We start from the raw sequence: 18,242 nt of genomic DNA, 5'->3' as shown, positions 1-18,242 counted from the left end.
GAACCTTCTGGCCCAGAGACAGTAACATACAACTGCTTCACCACAGCCCTTTAGCATATTGTTATATATTTGGCAAAAACATGGTAGGGCACTATCACCCAATGTCCTTGACTGTGCAGTATCTGGTCTTAGTTCCCTGCCTCGATTCTCATGCTTCATTAAGCCAAGTTCACTTTGCTAAGTACTTAAAAATTATTCACAGCATCTCTACAATCTCGTCTATTTTTGTAGCTGATGTGCTTGGCAAAGTTTAACGGTTACTCAAATACCGATGAGATTAAAGTATAATTGCAGAAATCCAACTGACTAGTAATTTAGAAAATCAGTTCTTATCATAGAATTGTACACATGGCTTTGCCTTTCAATTCCAACTTACTTCAGCATTCAATAAATGAATTGCAGGGATTGCAACAACATTTAAACAAAACATAATTCTGTTTAAAATGAACCATACAATATATTTCATCAGCTGCTGAATAAATTCAAAGAGCTTATTTGGTCTTTTGTAGAAAGGGTACAAATTGCAGCAACTGTTGCAAAAAAAAAAACACATGCACCTTAGGCATAGGTTTCTTGTGCAATCATCTGCTAATATGCATCTACAGATTGCATCTTCCCAGAATTAAAACTCATTTTACATAGCCAGTGGTGATTAATCATATTCATATAGCATTACAGTTACAAATTTACACTTGTTTGCACATTTAAAAATTACGCACAAATATTGAGAAATCAAACACGGTTTCCCCTCAAATGATCTGAACAAGCTTGATTTGTATTCTGTATACTAATTTAATTCTGCAATGCTACAATCTGTAAAGACTTATGATCTTTCCATTCTCAAATAGCTGATGAATTAACTTGCTTACAAGGGCTAAACTATTCTTCTACGCTTGAACCCGCTGAAAGTATTGATTTAAATTGGAGAATTCAGAAGGGTCTGCTCGAGTAAGTAAATAATTACCTATGAGAAGTTAGACAATTAAAAAAGTTAGTCGAACTCCAGAATAACAAATAAGCTGACTCCCACCCTCAACTGAACATTCATATCCCCAAATTAGACTGCCCCCTCATGTGACAGCATCCTCCTTTCCACCCAAGATCACCTCAACCCACAACCACCTTTAAAACCCTATTCTTCCCCTCAGTCCAACATTCCATGCACCCACAAGACCTGATGATGCATTCCCTCCCAACTCTTTATTGCATATGATATCCCCAATCCAGCATTCCTTCTAATTTTCTTACTGGCTGCATAAGCCTTCAAGGCCAGTGCACGCCAGCAACTTCCAGAACCAGAAGTAAATGCCTACGTGTGGAAAATTGCAGCAGCAGAGCGCGCGTGCAGCTAAGAAGTGTTGCCTTTGCCCACCCCAACCTACCCTAAACACTCCTATACCACCTTGCAACCTACTTAACTGATACCCAATCCTCATAGTCACCTTATGCACAAAGTGGCTGCTTGTGAAATAAACATTTAAATCACAGAATAGGAAACAAATGTTGTGATAAAGGGGGCATAGTTTGACTTCCCCCAACTACCTGCACAGTCAGACTTAAAAGTTGAATTAGTCCTGATTAGAATCGCCTGTCAAAAATACATGCTTAATGTAAACATTTAGGAGCTGAGTGTCAGACTGTGATTGCCACTACTCAGAAAACCTGAGCCTTTATTTCTGACTTTACTGTAAATTACTCTGGAAAAATGATTGCTTGACTTAGTACTTGTTCTGAAATATGACTACCCACATAAATTTATTCAAATCAGCAATTATACATCTGCATTTTTAAATGTCTGATTGTCAATAATGCAGCTGCTATATTTGAGTTTACCCCATTGAAGTATGGCTGCAATATAAAATGAGTCTCTCTGATCAATTAACATTCAAGCCGCAAGTATATTTCCCAAAAAGAGTCTGGACCAATTAGCTACCATAAGAGAAAATGCCAGCCATACCAAATCAGGAGATTTTTAAAAAGTGCAATGAAGAGTTTAAAAAAAGGTCAATAACGTAACTCAACAAGACTAAAAAGTATAAGATACAAGTTACATTAACAGTGGAAATGAGACGCTTATCTTAGGATTTTAAACACAAACATTATCAAGAGGAACTTTAGGGACAAGACAAAGTTTGCCATATTGAGACAGAATGACTACAACGAATCTTCACTTCAATACAGTTTAGAACGAAACATGTTGTCACATAACAGAGACAGTAGTTATTAATCAGCATATTTGGGAAAGCAAAACTATAACAAGTGTAACAAAAGTGTGCTAACCATTACTTGGGTACTAATTACAAATAACTGTTCACAACATGAGCAAGCAAGGTCAGAATATTTGAAACAAAAGTATTTTATAGCATTGGATATTGATGAAAATGTTCACTTCTAACATTCAAACAAACTTCAGGACATTTAAAAAATATTAAACACACCAAACTGCAATGTGTGCTGTCGCATACTGTGTGAAACCTATTTTTGGATCAATCTAAACTGATGACAGCCTCTTTGCATTGTTGGCCACAAAGGTCACTCATAAATTAAAGGCTTCACCAGTGTTCTTTAGAAAATGCCTGTTGCATAAAAATGGCTCAACGTTTATAAGCTGACATCTTCATTTACTAAAATCATAAGGACTATTGACTTTTTTTTAAAAGAATAAACATCACACTCAAAGATGAAGGGTGGTCTTTTGAGAGTAAGGTCAGGCATGTTGAGTAGGGACAACAGGACGCTCTTTACTTAGTCTGATTGTGTTATTCCTGATTAAGGGACTATGAATATTAGCACTTGATGGTCAAAATGGAAAAAGTGATCATATGGTTTCCCCATGAGGACACTGATTCAAATAGTCCCTGCACCTGTTCCAATCAAAAAATTAAAACAGCTATTTTAAATGAAATCAACATTGGTCCAGCAAGTTAAATCCAAGGCAAATCACAAATTTACTACAGGAGGGATTATTCATGTTTGCAGGGCATTTCACTCATGTCATGAGCATCTCCAGTTTTACTGAGACCTATGCTACACACAACAAATAGTAGACTGCTCAGCCTGTTGGAACAAGATCCAATGTAGTGAATCACTGAAAATACTTATTGTTGACATACCTGGTTGGAATGTGTCACAATGAGAGTCCGCTGCTCTGGAAAGTTATGATACAGGTTAGAAATTATCTGCACAGCCACATCAGTTTTCCCTGTACCTGGTGGGCCTACTACCTAGAACACAGAAATCAGTATTAAAGAAAAAAATGTGAGGAAACAATCAGAGTCACTTAAAATATTTTCTGTAGATGCTGCCTGACCTGCAGAATATTTTCAGCATCTTGTGTTTTTATTTTAAATTTCCAGCATTTGGAATATGCCACTTTTGTTACATTAAACACAGTCAAGTAAACTAGTCAGAAATTGGCAAGAGAAAATAAAAGCTAAAAGTTTCCGCATGTTCTTACCATTGTTAGACCTGGCTGCATACCAGCCCGAATTGCTTCTATCTGTGTTGGTGTGAATTGAATTGTGTTTCTGGAATTAAAACCCACATGAGAATAAGCAACATGTCAAGAGAAAAATAACATTCTTTTGATTTACAAACTGATGCCCAAAATTGAAGGTTCATAACTCTCTAGAGTACCTCATCTACATTTCAATGCATCCCACTTTATGATAATGTTTCATTATAAAATATGGTTTCATTTGCCTTGCAAGTCATCGTGTTGCTGCTTCTTTGCTAGTGCTACCTCAGTTATTAATAAAACCTATTTTTAAAACACAACTGTCTGAAATGTTTCCTTCCACTCTTACAGCTTGGGTTACTTAATACAGTTGAATGCTGATAAGGTAAATTCCACTTGTCCAAAGTACTGGGTGACCTTAGACAGGGATGTGATCTTGTCCTGCGAGGCTGTCAGGGTATTCACTTGGATCTTACTCACCACTCAGACACAACCTGAAACATTCCTGTATACCAGCATAGTCTGGTAAGAGTTTAGAAAGAACCTACCAGCATGGTTGAAAACTAGTTAAAATTCATGCCCGGTACTGTATTCTCTTAAAGTATTAAGGAACATGCTTATACAAAAAAGCCTAAAGCAACACCAAACATAAGATACTCAAATGCTCATTTAGAAACTACACAAAACTTAACTGGAAGCAAACACCATTATTAAAGATAGATCAAGTAGTCATTCATCTTGCTGAAGGTTGTAGAACATCCTTTGACACAAAATAACTGAACTTACCCACCTAACAATAACGGCAAAATTTTGGAAAATTTTTCATTGGATGTGCATGTCCCTGGCTGAGCTAGTATTCATCGTCCATCTCTAGTTGCCTTTGAGAAGTTGATGGCGAGCTATCTTCTTTATCCATTATCAGTGAATGCATCATGGTTTGAGAACCTACAGGCACAGTGGTTCATTGGTTAGCACTGCTGCCTCATAGCGCTCGGGACCCAGATTTGATTTCAGCCTCAGGCGACTGTCTGTGTGGAGTTTGCACATTCTCCCTGTCTGCGTGGGTTTCCTTCAGGTGCTCCGGTTTCCTCCCACAGTCCAAATATGTGCAGGTTAGGTGGATTGGCCATGCTAAATTGCCCATAGTGTTAGAGTCATAGAGATGTACAGTATGGTAACAGACCCTTCGGTCCAACTCGTCCATGCCAACCAGATATCACAACCCAATCTACGCCCACCTGCCAGCAAATCCTTCCTATTCAAATACCTATCCAGGTGCCTTTTAAATGTTGCAATTGTACTAGCCTCCACCACTTCCTCTGGCAGCTTATTCCACGCACGTACCACCCTCTGCGTGAAAAAGTTGCCTTTTAGATCTCTTTTGTATCTTTCCCCTCTCACCCTAAGCCTATGCCCTCTAGTTCTGGATATCTCCCACCCCAAGGAAGAGACTTTCTCTCTTTATCCTATCCACACCCCTCATGATTTTATAAACCTCTATAAGGTCACTCCTCAGCCTCCAAAGCTCCAGGGAAAACAGCCCCAGCCTATTCAACCTCTCCCCATAGCTCAAATCCTCCAACCCTGGCAACATCCTCGTAAATCTTTTCTGAACCCTTTCAAGTCTCACAACATCTTTCCGTTAGGAAGGAGACCAGAACTGCACACAATATTCCAAAACTGGTCTAACCAATGTCCTGTACAGCTGCAACATGACCTCCCAACTCCTGAACTCAATACTCTGACCAATAAAAGAAAGCATACCAAACGCCTGCTTCACTATCCTATCTACTTGTGACTCTACTTTCAAGGAGCTATAAACCTGCACTCCAAGGTCTCTTTGTTCAGCAACACTCCTCAGGACCTTACCATTAAATGCATAAGTCCTGATAAGATTTGCTTTCCCAAAGTACAGCACCTCACCTTTATCTGAATTAAACGCCATTGGCCACTTCTCAGCCCATTGGCCCATCTGATTAAGATTCTGTTGTAACCTGAGGTAACCTTCTTCATTGTCCAATACACCTCCAATTTTGGTGTCATCTGCAAACTTATTAACTATACCTCTTATGCTCACATCCAAATCATTTATATGAATGATGAAAAGTAGTGGACCCAGCACTGATCCTTGTGGCACTCCACTGGTCGTGGGCCTCCAGTCTGAAAACAACCCTCCACCACCATCCTCTGTCTTCTACCTTTGAGCCAGTTCTGCATCTAAATGGCTAGTTCTCCCTGTATTCCATGAGATCTAACCTTGCTCACCAGTCTCCCATGGTGAACCTTGTCAACACTTTACTGAAGTCCATATAGATCACGTCTACTGCTATGCCCTCATCAATCCTCTTTGTTACTTTTTCAAAAAACTCAATTAAGTTTGTGAGACATGATTTCCCATGCACAGAGCCATGTTAGGTGCATTAGTCAGAGGTAAATAGGTCTGGGTGGGTTACATTTCAGAGTATCGGAATGGACTTGCTGGGCCGAATGGCCTGTTTCCACATTGTAGGGAATGTGATCACTGCAGCTCAATTGGTGTTAGTAATAGCCCCCAATGCAGTTAGGGATGGAGTTCCAGGATTTGTAACCCAGCAAGACTGAGAAAAACTGTCAAATGCTTCCAAGTCAGGATAATGATTGGCTCTGACGTGAACCAATGTAACTGCTGCCCTTGTTCTTCTAGATGGCAGTGGTTGTGGGCTTGGAAGGTATTAAGGGTTTTTGGTGAATTTCTGCGATGCTTCTAGCAGACAGCACACACTGCTGCTACTGTGCATTGCTGGTGGTAGGAGTGAATGTTTGTCAGCTGTGGTGTCACTGATCTGCTTTGTCCTGGATGGTGTCAAGTTTCTTGAGTGTTGTTGGAGGTACACGCATCCAGGCAAATGGGCAGTATTCCATGACACTTTTGACTTATGTTTTGCAGGTAGTGGACAGGCTTTCAGTAGTTAGGCGGAGAGTTACTTTCAGCAAGATTCTTGGTTTCTGACATGCTTTGTAGCCATAGTATTTATTACTGTCCCCCAAAATGTTGACAGTAGCATATTCAGCAATGGTAATGCCATTGAATGGTTAGATTTTCTGTTGATGGAATGAACATTGCCTGGCACATGTGGCGTGAATCTTTTTTGCCATCTGTTAGCCCAAGTACAGATGCGGTCCATGTTCTGCTGCATTTGTACATCAACTGTTCCAGTATCTGAGGAGGCTATCATTGCATCATGTCCAGCACCAATCAAGAACAAACATCAAGAACACTGCAAGAAGGTGGAGAAGAAATTACGGGGGCTCTGGCTGGTATTTTTGCATCATCGTTAGCCACGGATAAGGTCCCAGAAGACTGAAGGGCAGCAAACATTGTGCCTTTATTCAAGAAGGGTTACAAAGACAAACATGGGAACTATAGACCAGCAAGCTTAATGTCTGTGGTAGATAAGTCACTTGAGAAGATTGAGGGATAAGATATACGTGTATTTGGAAATACAGGGCTTGATCAGAAGTAGAGAGTGTGGTGCTGGAAAAGCACAGCCTTTCAGGCAACATCCGAGAAGCAGGAGAATCAACGTTCCGGGCATAAGCCTTTCATCAGGAATGAGGCTTGTGGGTCGGGGCTGAGAGACAGAACCACCCCTGGTCCTCACCTTCCACCCCACCAACCTCTGCAAAAACACATCATCCTCCGCCACTTCCGCCACCTCCAAACGGACTCCACCACCAAAGATATATTTCTTTCCCTACCCCTATCAGCATTCCGAAAAGACCATTCCCTTCTGACTCCCTCGTCAGGTCCACACCCCTCACCAGCCCACACCTCATTCCTGGCACCTTTCCCTGCCACCGCAGGAAGTCCAAAACCTGCAAAAACACCATTCCCCTCACTTTTGTCGAAGGCCCCAAATGATCCTTCCACATCCATCAGAAATTCATCTGCACCTCTACCAATGTCATCTACTGTATCCGTTGCATCTGGTATGGTCTCCTTTACACAGGGGAGACAGGACGCCTTCTTGCGAATTGTTTGAGAGAACATCTCTGGAAAACCCGCACCCACCAATTCCACCACCCCATGGCTGAACACTTCAACTCCCCCTCCCGCTCCGTCAAGGACAGGCAGGCCCTGGACCTCGTCTACCGCTAACCGTTACCACCCAACACCTGGGAGGAGGAACGCCTCATATTCCGCATTGGGACCCTGCAACCACACAGGATAAATGTGGATTTCAACAGCTTCCTCATTTCCCCTCCCCCCACATTATCCTAGTCCCAAGCTTCCAATTCGGCCCCACCCTCCGGACCAGTCCATCATTGCCTCCTCTGACTTATCACATTCTCCCTCATCTTCGTCCACCTATCGCTTTCCCAGCTATCTCTCCCCAACCCCCCTCCCAATTATCTCTCAGCCCCGACCCACAGCTTCATTCTTGATGAAGGGCTTATGCCCAAAACGTCAATTCTCCTGCTCCTCGGATGCTGCCTGACTGGCTGTGCTTTTCCAGCACCATGCTCTCGACTCTGATCTCCAGCATCTGCAGTCAGCATGGCTTTGTGCATGAGAGATTATGCTTCACAAACTTGTTAGAGTCTTTGATGAAGTGACCAGGAAGGTAGGTGAGGGCTGGGCAGTAGACATAGTCTATATGGATTTCAAGTAAGGTCTTTGATAAGGTTCCACATGGTAGGCTGCTCTGAAAGGTTAGAACCCATGGAATCCAAGGAGAGCTGGCAAATTGGATATACAATTGGCTTGGTGGTAGAAAGCAGAGGGTCATTGTGGAAGGATGCTTGTCGGAATGGAGGCCTGTGACTAGTGGTGTATCTCAGGGGTCGGTTCTGTGCCCAATACTTCTTGTTATCTATATCAATGATTTGGATGAGAATGTACAAGGCATGATTAGTAAGTTTGCCGATGACACAAAAACAGGCAGTATCGTGGTCAGTGAGGAAGGTTGTCAGTAATTGCAGCAGGACGTTGATGCTGGGGAAGTGGGCCAAGAAATAGCAAATGGAGTTTAATATAAACAGGTATGAGGTCTTGCATTTGGGAAGTCAAATCAAGGTAGGAGTTTCATGGTGAATGGTAGGGCCTTAAGGAGTGTAGAGGAACAGAGGGATCTTGGAGCTCAGGTGCTCAGTTCTCTATACAAGTGGAGTCACAGGTAGACAGAGTAGTGAAGGCGGCTTCTGGCACACTGGCCTTCAGTCTGGGCATTGAGTTTTGAAGTTGGAGAGTTATGTTGCAGTTGTTCAGGACATTGGTGAGGCCGCACTTGGGAGTATTGTGTTCAGCTTTGGTCACCTTGCCATAGGAAGGACATTATTAAACTGGAAAGGCTGCATAAGAAATTTACAAGGATGTTGCTAGGACTCAATGGTCTGAATTATAGGGAGCAGTTGAACAAGCCATGACTTTGTTCTTTAGGGCGTAGGAGTCTCGGTGGGAGATCTTATAGAAGTTCTAAGATCATGAGAGGCATGGACAGGATAAATGCACTCTGTCTTTTTCCCAGGGTTGGGGAATTGAGGACTAGAGGGCATCCGTTTAATTAAAGGGGAAAAAATAAAAAGGAACATGAGGGGCAATTTTTTTTTACGCAGAGGGTGGTGTGCACATGGAATGAGCTGCCAGCAGATACATTAACAATGTTTAAAAGGCATTTAGACAAATACATGGATAGGAAAGGTTTCAAAGAATATGGGCGAAATGCAGGGAAATGGAGTTAACGTGGATGGACATTTTGGTCAGCATGGACCAGTTTGAATCGAAGGGCTGTCTCTGTGCTGTAAGACTTTATCCTCATATCTGACCTTATGATGCAGGAAAGGTCTTTGATGAAGTAGCTGAATATGGCTGATTCTAGGACACTGCTCTGAGGAGAATATGGACAGATATCCTGGAACTGAGGTGACCTCAAACAACAAAGCCATCTTTCTTTGTGCTTGGTACGACTCTAACCAATGTTCAGCTTTACCTCAAAACCCACTGACTCTTGCTTGGTTAGGGCTCCTTGTTGCCACACTCAAATGCAGTCTTCATGTCAATGTTACTTTTGCTTTATCTCTGGACATTTGCCTTGGTTCAAACGTGAACAAAAGAGCTAAAGGACATCAGCAACTGAGAGGCCTAATGGAACCAAATTGAATGTCAACAAGCAGATTATTGCTGAGAAATTATTGTACAAGTGACAACACTTGACATCACCTTCCATCACATTACCAAGGATTAAGAGTAGACTGAAGGGGCAGTAATTAACTGGGTTGGGTGTGTTCTGCTTTTTGTGGACAAGATATACCTGGGCAATTTTTTAGTGTTGGTTGGGAGCCAATGTGTTAGTTGTACTGGAACGGCTTGGTTAGGAATGTGACAGGTTCTGCTCAAATGTTGTCAGGGGTCATAGCCATTTCATATCTAATGCTTTCAGTCAATCTGGATATTAAATGGAGTGAATCAATTGGTCACGAAGATTGACATTGGGATGCTGGGGACTTCTGGAGAGCGCTGAGATGGATCATTTACGATACAGTTCTGGCTGAAGATTTCTGCAAATGTTTCAGCCTCATCTTTTAAACTGATGTGCTATGTTACCTTGTCATTGAGGATGGTGATTTTTACAGAGCCTCCTCCTCTAATGCGACAAGACTGCAGACCTTCGATCTGATCCATTGGTCGCAAAATTGCTTGCCCATAATACTGTCTAATACATGCTGCATATACTGTTAGGCACACAATTATTGCTATGTTGTAGCTTCACTAGGTTGACGTCTTTTTAGGCATACCTAGTCCTGCTCCTGCCATTCCTTTCCGCATTCTTCATCCAAACAGGGTTGAGCCTCTGTCTTGAGGGTAATGGTAGGGTAGGTATTATGCCAGGGTACAAGTTTGCAGATTGCATTAGAGTAGAATTCCACTGATGGTCCCCAGCTCCTCGTGGACACCAGTCAAGTTGCTAGATCAGTTCAAAGTCTATACCACAAAAGTGATACTGCCACACAATATGCAGGAGAATATCGTTAATGTGACAAAAGGCCATTGCCTCCAGAAGGACTGTCCTACTGATACTGTCATGGACAGATTAATTGTGGCAGGAAGAATGGCCAGTGTCAGGACAAGTATGTTTTTCCCTGTTTTTTGGTTCCTTTACCAACTGCCACAGAACCAGTCTAGCAATGGTGTCACTTGGGACACTATCAACTCTGTCATAGTGGTGCTGCTAAGCTATTTTTAGTGATGGATATTGAAGACCCCAGTTTCAGTGCTTCCTCCAAGTGGTGTTCAACATGAAGGAGTAGTGATAGGTCAGGTATCGAGCAGGGAAGAGATACTTAGTAATCAGCACATTGCTCCTGTTTGACCCGATGCTGTGAATCAATGCAGTTCTTTTGATGTGAAGGACTTCAGGTTTTATGATGTTTGAAAGCAATGTATTAAAACAAGTGTCTTTTTATCCTTTCCTTCTATTCAACTCTAAAGAAAAACCAATGTATCATTTTAATTACAAAATTATTTCTCTACTGACTCTGAGCATGAGATGCACTGAGTGAGCACGTACACATTTAAATTATGTGTCTTCTACATTGTGACACAAATTCAGATTCTTTCAGTTCTACATTGTCCACATCCTGATAATTGGGTGAAGAGTGGTTGAATCTTTTGGGGTGGGCATGAAATTTCAGGATTACTCCTCCAGTATGGTGGCCTGGCTATGAATGCTGTCTTTTTAAGTTAAAGATTTGTACAAATTGAGAGAAAGCGACTTCTTTGTGGAGCCTCCTCTACCACATTTAGGTCATCTTGCTGTTGCTTTTAAATTGGACAATCTTCTCCTGGCCATCAAGAGCTGGTTAATGTACACTTAACTAGAAGGTGAGCCGAACCTTTTAATCATTAATTTGCTGCTTTGGGGAAAATCAAAGGTGGCGGGACCTTGAGTCAAGTGACATTGTTCTCTGTAAACGGGATGTACCATTGGTTGAATATAAACTGCAGGATCCATGAAGTGTAACAGATTAGAAACTAAAATAGCCCAGTTGAAGGAGCAAACAAACAGCTAAATTATTAGGAATCCCTTTTATATTTACCTCTTTGGCTGGTTATATGGGTAAGGTCCTCGGTTTGGAATCACATGAGGTTCAATAATTAAAGTTGGAGTCTCTTCCTTCTCTCCATCAGCATCATTCTCCCCTTTTCGTTTTTTCCCCTTTCCAAGCTGCACGGGGAAGGTGATCCTAAAGTTTAGGTTGGGGTGGAATGATCATAATAGTGATGGCAAAATTTTTACACATTTTTTTCAATAACCAGAATAATTATCAGTTTTCCATTAACATTGTCTTACTAAGAATATTCAGTATTACACTGTACAACACTGTAAACAAGATGACACTGATTGCAGGTTGCACCTTTATATGTTATAACAATACTTAACTACATTAACATTTTCAGATATGAAATAGAAAAAAACTGATTAAAGCTTGCACATGTCAATTTGTATTCTTACCTAAATGGAGGCTTTTGCAGAGTAGAGTTCTCAACTGTTGTTTTAATAGAACACCCAGGAAAACCAGTTTTCAGGTGCTCAATAGACAGAAAGGTATCATTAAAATCCAGTGTGGAAATCTGATTTGGCATCTTCGAATATTGAGCACTTCCAGGGTCTCCATATCCAAGGATTATATCATGAAGCCAGTCAGGGACTACACACTCTGTATTCATTAAATTGCGGATGGTCTCAAGCACTGCCTGAGGATGCAATTAATTTGAAAATGGTCATTCAAAATGAAAGCTACAGTAGTCATATATGGCAGAATACAATAAAATTTTTTGTTAAAAGAAAGCTATATACAATATCGCTGCTATTTTTAATGGGATGTAATGCGTGTAACATATACCAACATATATGATCATTAATTCTGTATTTTTGAATGTTGGACTAGCGGCATAAGGATTTAGGAGTCTTAGTTCAGGGTTTTCTTAAGGTTAGCATGCAGGTTTAGTTCACATTTAGGAAGACAAGTGCAATGTTAGAATTCTAGCCTTCTTAAAATGGATACAAGAGCAAAGATGTACGGCTGAGATTGTTTAAGGCACTAGTCGGAGTATTGTAAGTAGTTTTGGGTTCAGTGTCTAAGAATGTGCTGGTCTTGGAGATGGTTTACAACAAAGATCCTGGGTATCTTTGTCATATGGGAAGCAGTTGGGACTGTGGGTCTGCACTCAATGGAGTTTAGAAGGATGACAGGGTTCTAATTGGAACTGATAGAATAGTGAGAGATTTGCATAGAGTGGATGTGAAGATGATGTTTCCACTAGTAGGAGAAAGTAGATCCCAAGGACACAGCCACAGTGCAAAAGGATGATCCTTTAGAATGGAGATGAGGAAATACTTATTCAACCCGAGGAAAGTGAATATGTGGAACTCATTGCCATCGAAGGCACAAGAAGCCAAGTCATTGAGTGTACTGAAGACAGAGATAGATAGGTTCTTGATTAATAAGGGGATCAAAGGTTACGGGTAGAAGGCAGGAAAATGGGGTTGAGAAACTTATCAGCCACAATCAAGTGGCAGAGTAGATTCTGCTCTTAATTCTTATGGTTTTGTGTGTGGGTCTGAAGGGGTGTAACATTGAACTTGCAGGTACTTCTGTTGCTATTGTGATTTATTTTAAAGCAGTTTTAGAAAGAGATTTTCAAATAATATCATGGTTTTGTTTATATTGGTAAAGTTTACGAATAAACAAAGCAAACAGTGTATTGCATTAGGCTTCCAGCATCTGCAGTCATTGTTTTTACCTAGTTGATTTTAACCCTACTGCGAATCCTCTTGCAAGGATGCCTCCCTGAAGAGGTTTTCCTCCTCTCTCTACAAGAATCTCAGGGAGTCCCTTTCCCACTGCAACTCCTACCTGCCTATCTTCTTTTCCACCTATCCACTCCACCCTGCCCCCCCAACCTATCACCTTCATCCCCTCCCCCACTCACCTATTGTACTCTATGCTACTTTCTCCCTACCCCCACCCTCCTCTTACTTATCTCTCCACCTTTCAGGCTCTCTGCCTGTATTCCCGATGAAGGGCTTTTGCCCGAAACGTCGATTTTATTGCTCCTCGGATGCTGCCTGAACTGCTGTGCTCTTCCAGCACCACTAATCCAGATTTCAGATAGAAGAGTCTGGAATAGTTTTTTTTGATTTTGGGGAAATACCCATACCTTGAATAAAAGCTTAATTTTGAATTTTCGTCATAAAGTCACACAGCATGGACTTGTCCATGTCAATCAAGTTTCCCAAACTAAAACAATCCCATTTGCCTGCATCTGGCCCATATCTCTCTAAACCTTTCCTATTCATGTACCTGTCCAAGAGTCTCTAAATAGTGTGCCTCCATCACTTCTTTTGGCAGTTCATTCTGTATACACACCACACTGAGGGGAAAGAAAATGCCCCTCAGGATCCTTTAAAATGTTTCCCCTCTTACTTTAAACCTAGCCCTCTAGTTTTGAACTCCCCTCACAAGAGAAAAGACCTTTGTGCTTCATCTTATTTATGCCTCTTATGACTTTATAAACATCTATAAAGGTCAACCATCAACCTCTTATGTTCCAGGGAAAAACAAAATTCCAGCCTATTCAGCCTCCCCTTCTAACTCAAACCCTCCAGTCCTGGTAACGTTCTTGTAAATCTTTTCTGCACCCTTTCTAATTTAATAAAATTCGTCCTATAGCAGGATGACCAGAACTGTGTGCAGTACTCCAATGCCCTGTACAACCACAACATGATGCCCCAATTCCTATACTAAATTTTGTAGAAGCCTTGGCTCAAAATGGATGTGTAAAACAGTTGCTCTTGAGAAAGGTAGGTAGTTTACAACTGTTAAGAGGCTATGGTGTGAGGAATTCAGTTATAAATTTTCAGGACAGGAATGTTTGGTTAAAACCCTGAAGGAATTATTTGAAGCTTAGAAAGTCTAAACTCAGTTGTGTGAAGATTCCGGGAAGAGACTGCCAGATTCTTAAGACACGGAATTGAAGCCACTGTTAAATCTAGTCCAAAAGATATGACAAAGAAGGGAATTCTCTCTCATGTGAGTAATATAAAGAAGTGCTTTTGGTATTATTCAGAATCTATTTTAAAGTGTATTTCAAAAATTCTTAAATGTATCTAATTTATTCCATTATAATTTTATTCCTTTTGTGTAATAAACTTCCATTTTATAGTTAAAACTGAAAATGCAGCATTGTTATTAGTGTTTCACTGGAAAACAAAACTAAAACAGAAACAAAATATGATCTCAAGTCAGATTTCAGTCTGGGATCTGACCTGTCTAGAAATAATAGCTCAAATCATAAAACAAACCATCAATTCAACACGCACAGCATGATTCAGGAAAGCTATTAAATGTAGAGATATCCATAAAACATTAAGAATTATGAAGGAATTCATAGACAATCGTGCTATGACACCAGTATAGCTCTTTAAAAAGTTATAAGAATGCAGAGAACACAAACGGTCTGCTATCGGGGAATGCAAAACAGAAAATACTGGAAAGACTCAGCAGGTCTTGCACCAACTGTGGAAAGAGAACCAGATTTTACACTTTAGGTCAATGACCTTTCAATGGAATTTGAATAAAGTGTCATCAAATTTGAATGATCATTAGCTTTTCCACAGTTCGTGCAAGGCCTGAGTATTTCTAGTATTTTCTGTTTTTATTTCAGATCACCAGCATTTTGTTTGAATAGTTTTGAAGGGACCATTCTGATAACTATGCCCTGAGGTCTTTGACATAACGTATTTTAAACAAAATATTCAACAGAACCAAGACTTCATACGCCATTAATTTCCAGTCTAATTTAGGATGAATATTTGAAATTTAAAAAACTGACATTCATATGTAAAGTCACTGGTAAAGTTAATCAGCATGAAGACTGCAGCTGCTTTAAAAGCAGATAACCTTTGGTCATTTGTGATCATTAAATGTCAACATGGTTAAGAATTCCAAACAGGTACACCATCGTTTTAAATTTAAGGTCCAAAGCATAACATTACTGTGTACAGTAATTACAGCACAGTTCTACTGAAAATTTACTCAAACGATAAACTGCATTTAAACTGAACACGAATTCCAGGGAGGAAATGGTGTGGCTATTTTTTCATGCATCCTTAGAACGTGGCAGTTCCGTCAGGGCTACCATTTATTGACCATCTCTAATTGTCTCAAGAAATCTTGTTTTGTGGTCAATCTTGTTCTTGAATTATTGGTGGATTCTTAGTATAAGATTGGAGTCACATAGGCCAGATTCAGGAAGGTGTTCCCTAAAGGATATTAGTAAACCAGGTGGATTTTGTGAATAATATGGCAGATTTGTGGTAAAGCTTAGGGCGGCACGGTGGCTCAGTGGTTAGCACTGCTGCCTCACAGCACCAGGGACCCGGGTTCAATTCCTGTTTCAGGCAACTGTCTGTGTGGAGTTTGCACATTCTCCCCGTGTCTGCGTGGGTTTCCTCCGGGTGCTCCGGTTTCCTCCCACTGTCCAAAGATGTGCAGGTTGTTGAATTGGCCATGCTAAATTGCCCGTAGTGTTAGGTGCATTAGTCAGGGGTAAATGTAGGGGAATGGGTCGGAGTGGACTTGTTGGGCTGAAGTGCCTGTTTCCACACTGTAGGGAATCAAATCAAATCAAATCTAATCTTTGACTGATAGAAGAGTTTTAAACCGAATGAAAATTGCCAAACTGCCATGATGAGGTTTTAATGCTCATTCTCTGGATTATTCTTTCTGCTCAAAATTAACATTTAAGTCGCTAATTGTGTAAAGCTGAACACGTATTACTGAAAATCGCATTATGATCACCTTAAAATTATTTTCCTTAGGTTTTCTTCTCATGATAATATTGAAGGTCTCATAGACATCTTCCGCTCCATTCTGAACAGAAAAGCTCATGTCTTGCTGATACTGGTTGGGATCCAACCATACTCGATAGGTTCGTGAATCTCCCTTCAGCCTTGGTTTAGGCTCAGGGCCTATGTAAAGGACACAAGTGACCAGTAAGAGTTCTGGAGGTAAACAGTGATGTATTCTCAAGGTTAAATACATACATATTCAATGGAGAATTTCAACATTTTCAGGACATTGGAAAGTACTTCAAGACCAATAAGTATTTTTGAGTTGTAGTCATTTCTTTTAAGACAAATGAGATAATTTGTATGCAGCAAGCTTCAATAAACGAGATAAATAATTAAGTAATTTCTTTTACTGGGACTGGATGGGTAATTCACCAATATCACTGGGAGAAATGCCCTTCTCTGCTCTGAAATATGCCACAGGATCTTTTAGATTTATTAGAACAAATAATACTGTTGCTGTTCAACATCTCATTGGATAAGTGTTCAACAATGTAGCGATCCTCAGAATTGCAACAAAACATCAAGCTCGATCCTGCACATGTGATTCTGGAATTCAGAACCCTCAACTCAAAGGTGAAAATGCACATAACTGAACCAAACAGATACAATGCATAGCTTAGTATTGTGCTCTAGATACATATTCGGTCATTCTAATTTTTAAAAACTCTTCAATGAAAAACATAAAACAGTACCTTCTTCAATGACCCGTCCTTTCTCATCCAACATTCCTTGAATTTCACATCCTCGTACAAACACGAGCCCGTACTGCTCTGCAAATGGCTGCTTGCGATCAAACTTTGTGCCATAAGTCAATACTGGTCGAACAGTTATGAGGAAGCACACATCATGTTTGCGAAGTGCTACAAAATTGAAAATGCAACATATAAAAACAAAAAACAGTAGAAATATACATAATCCTGCTCTTTGCACTGACCAATCAAACAACACAAACAGAGTGACTATCTGGAACAGGGAAAGGATTTATCCATTCAACGTAATTTTAATTATACAAGTCTACCCGAAACCAGTATAGATATATTATACATTCGAGCAAGATATAATTAGTTAAACAAGCACAAGTCATCCTTGATGTACTCAGAGCACAATTTCAGATTTTCTACTTTATTTTAATTTCCGTGGGTAATTCAATTCAATGCTTCAGTATCTGGGAAAATTACAATACCCTACAAAACAGGAAACAATACTCTTCGTAGCCACTGCAAAATAACTCAAATGGTTGGTGTTACCTTCCCATTCGTCTCTGATCTGAGAGCGAACGTTTAGGTTGATGGTCACATCTGCACGGACTCTTGCTGGCCAGTTCTCACCAATGTTGGGTTTTGCTACTTCAACAATGGAGAAAGTCACAATAGGCTGAGCCATTCGAGCCCAGCCACCAAATACAACTCCTCCATACTCCCCCTGCCTATGAAGATATTAAACAAATCAATAATACAACCAAAATACCGTTAAGTAAATTACCTTGAATGCGTTCTAACAAAACAACCCCGTAAAACTATTTTCCAACTTAAGATGGTTAAAGTTGGATTGAGTTCAGTAATAAAGAGCAAGCAAAGTGACTAATGTGTTGCACCCCCAGATTAATTTCAGAAGACTTTTCTGGTGATAATGGTAAGCATGACTATTGCAATTCAATTTTCACCAAATAATTTTAATATGTGAGGACCTCAGGGACCAGGGGACTTTTAAAAGGACAACTACTGACCTAAATAGCAGCTGTAATTACCTGACCAGACTGAGTCAAGCTCATGAAACCATCAATAAAGGAGGATCAGTCTGAACAGAAACTATTATAAAAAGGTATTGAAACTGAGATCTGTATCCCCTGGTTGATTCATACCTTTCTGAAAGTTACACACTAGAATCAA

At 40.4% G+C, this 18,242-nt stretch overlaps 1 protein-coding gene across 2 annotated transcripts in view; it reads right to left on the bottom strand.

Annotated features, from left to right (window-relative positions):
* aqr (aquarius intron-binding spliceosomal factor) overlaps positions 1-18,242 on the bottom strand; it is a 64,882-nt gene that overhangs the window by 20,456 nt on the left and 26,184 nt on the right. For both annotated transcript variants that reach the window (XM_043698028.2, XM_043698025.2), the window contains exons 18-24: positions 17,601-17,779; positions 17,046-17,213; positions 16,301-16,470; positions 11,950-12,191; positions 11,534-11,680; positions 3,458-3,527; positions 3,114-3,224 (exon numbers count right to left, since the gene is read on the bottom strand). In XM_043698028.2, coding sequence (XP_043553963.1) covers positions 3,114-3,224; positions 3,458-3,527; positions 11,534-11,680; positions 11,950-12,191; positions 16,301-16,470; positions 17,046-17,213; positions 17,601-17,779 — 1,087 coding nt within the window. The remainder of the gene's footprint in view (positions 1-3,113; positions 3,225-3,457; positions 3,528-11,533; positions 11,681-11,949; positions 12,192-16,300; positions 16,471-17,045; positions 17,214-17,600; positions 17,780-18,242) is intronic.

Source organism: Chiloscyllium plagiosum, unplaced genomic scaffold (genome assembly GCF_037043375.1).
Source record: "Chiloscyllium plagiosum isolate Xiang-an unplaced genomic scaffold, Cpla_swu_hap1 HiC_scaffold_8, whole genome shotgun sequence".
Classification (NCBI taxonomy): domain Eukaryota; kingdom Metazoa; phylum Chordata; class Chondrichthyes; order Orectolobiformes; family Hemiscylliidae; genus Chiloscyllium; species Chiloscyllium plagiosum.
The sequence above is the reverse complement of the archived record's forward strand: the minus strand, read 5'-3'. Positions and strand labels throughout refer to the sequence as shown.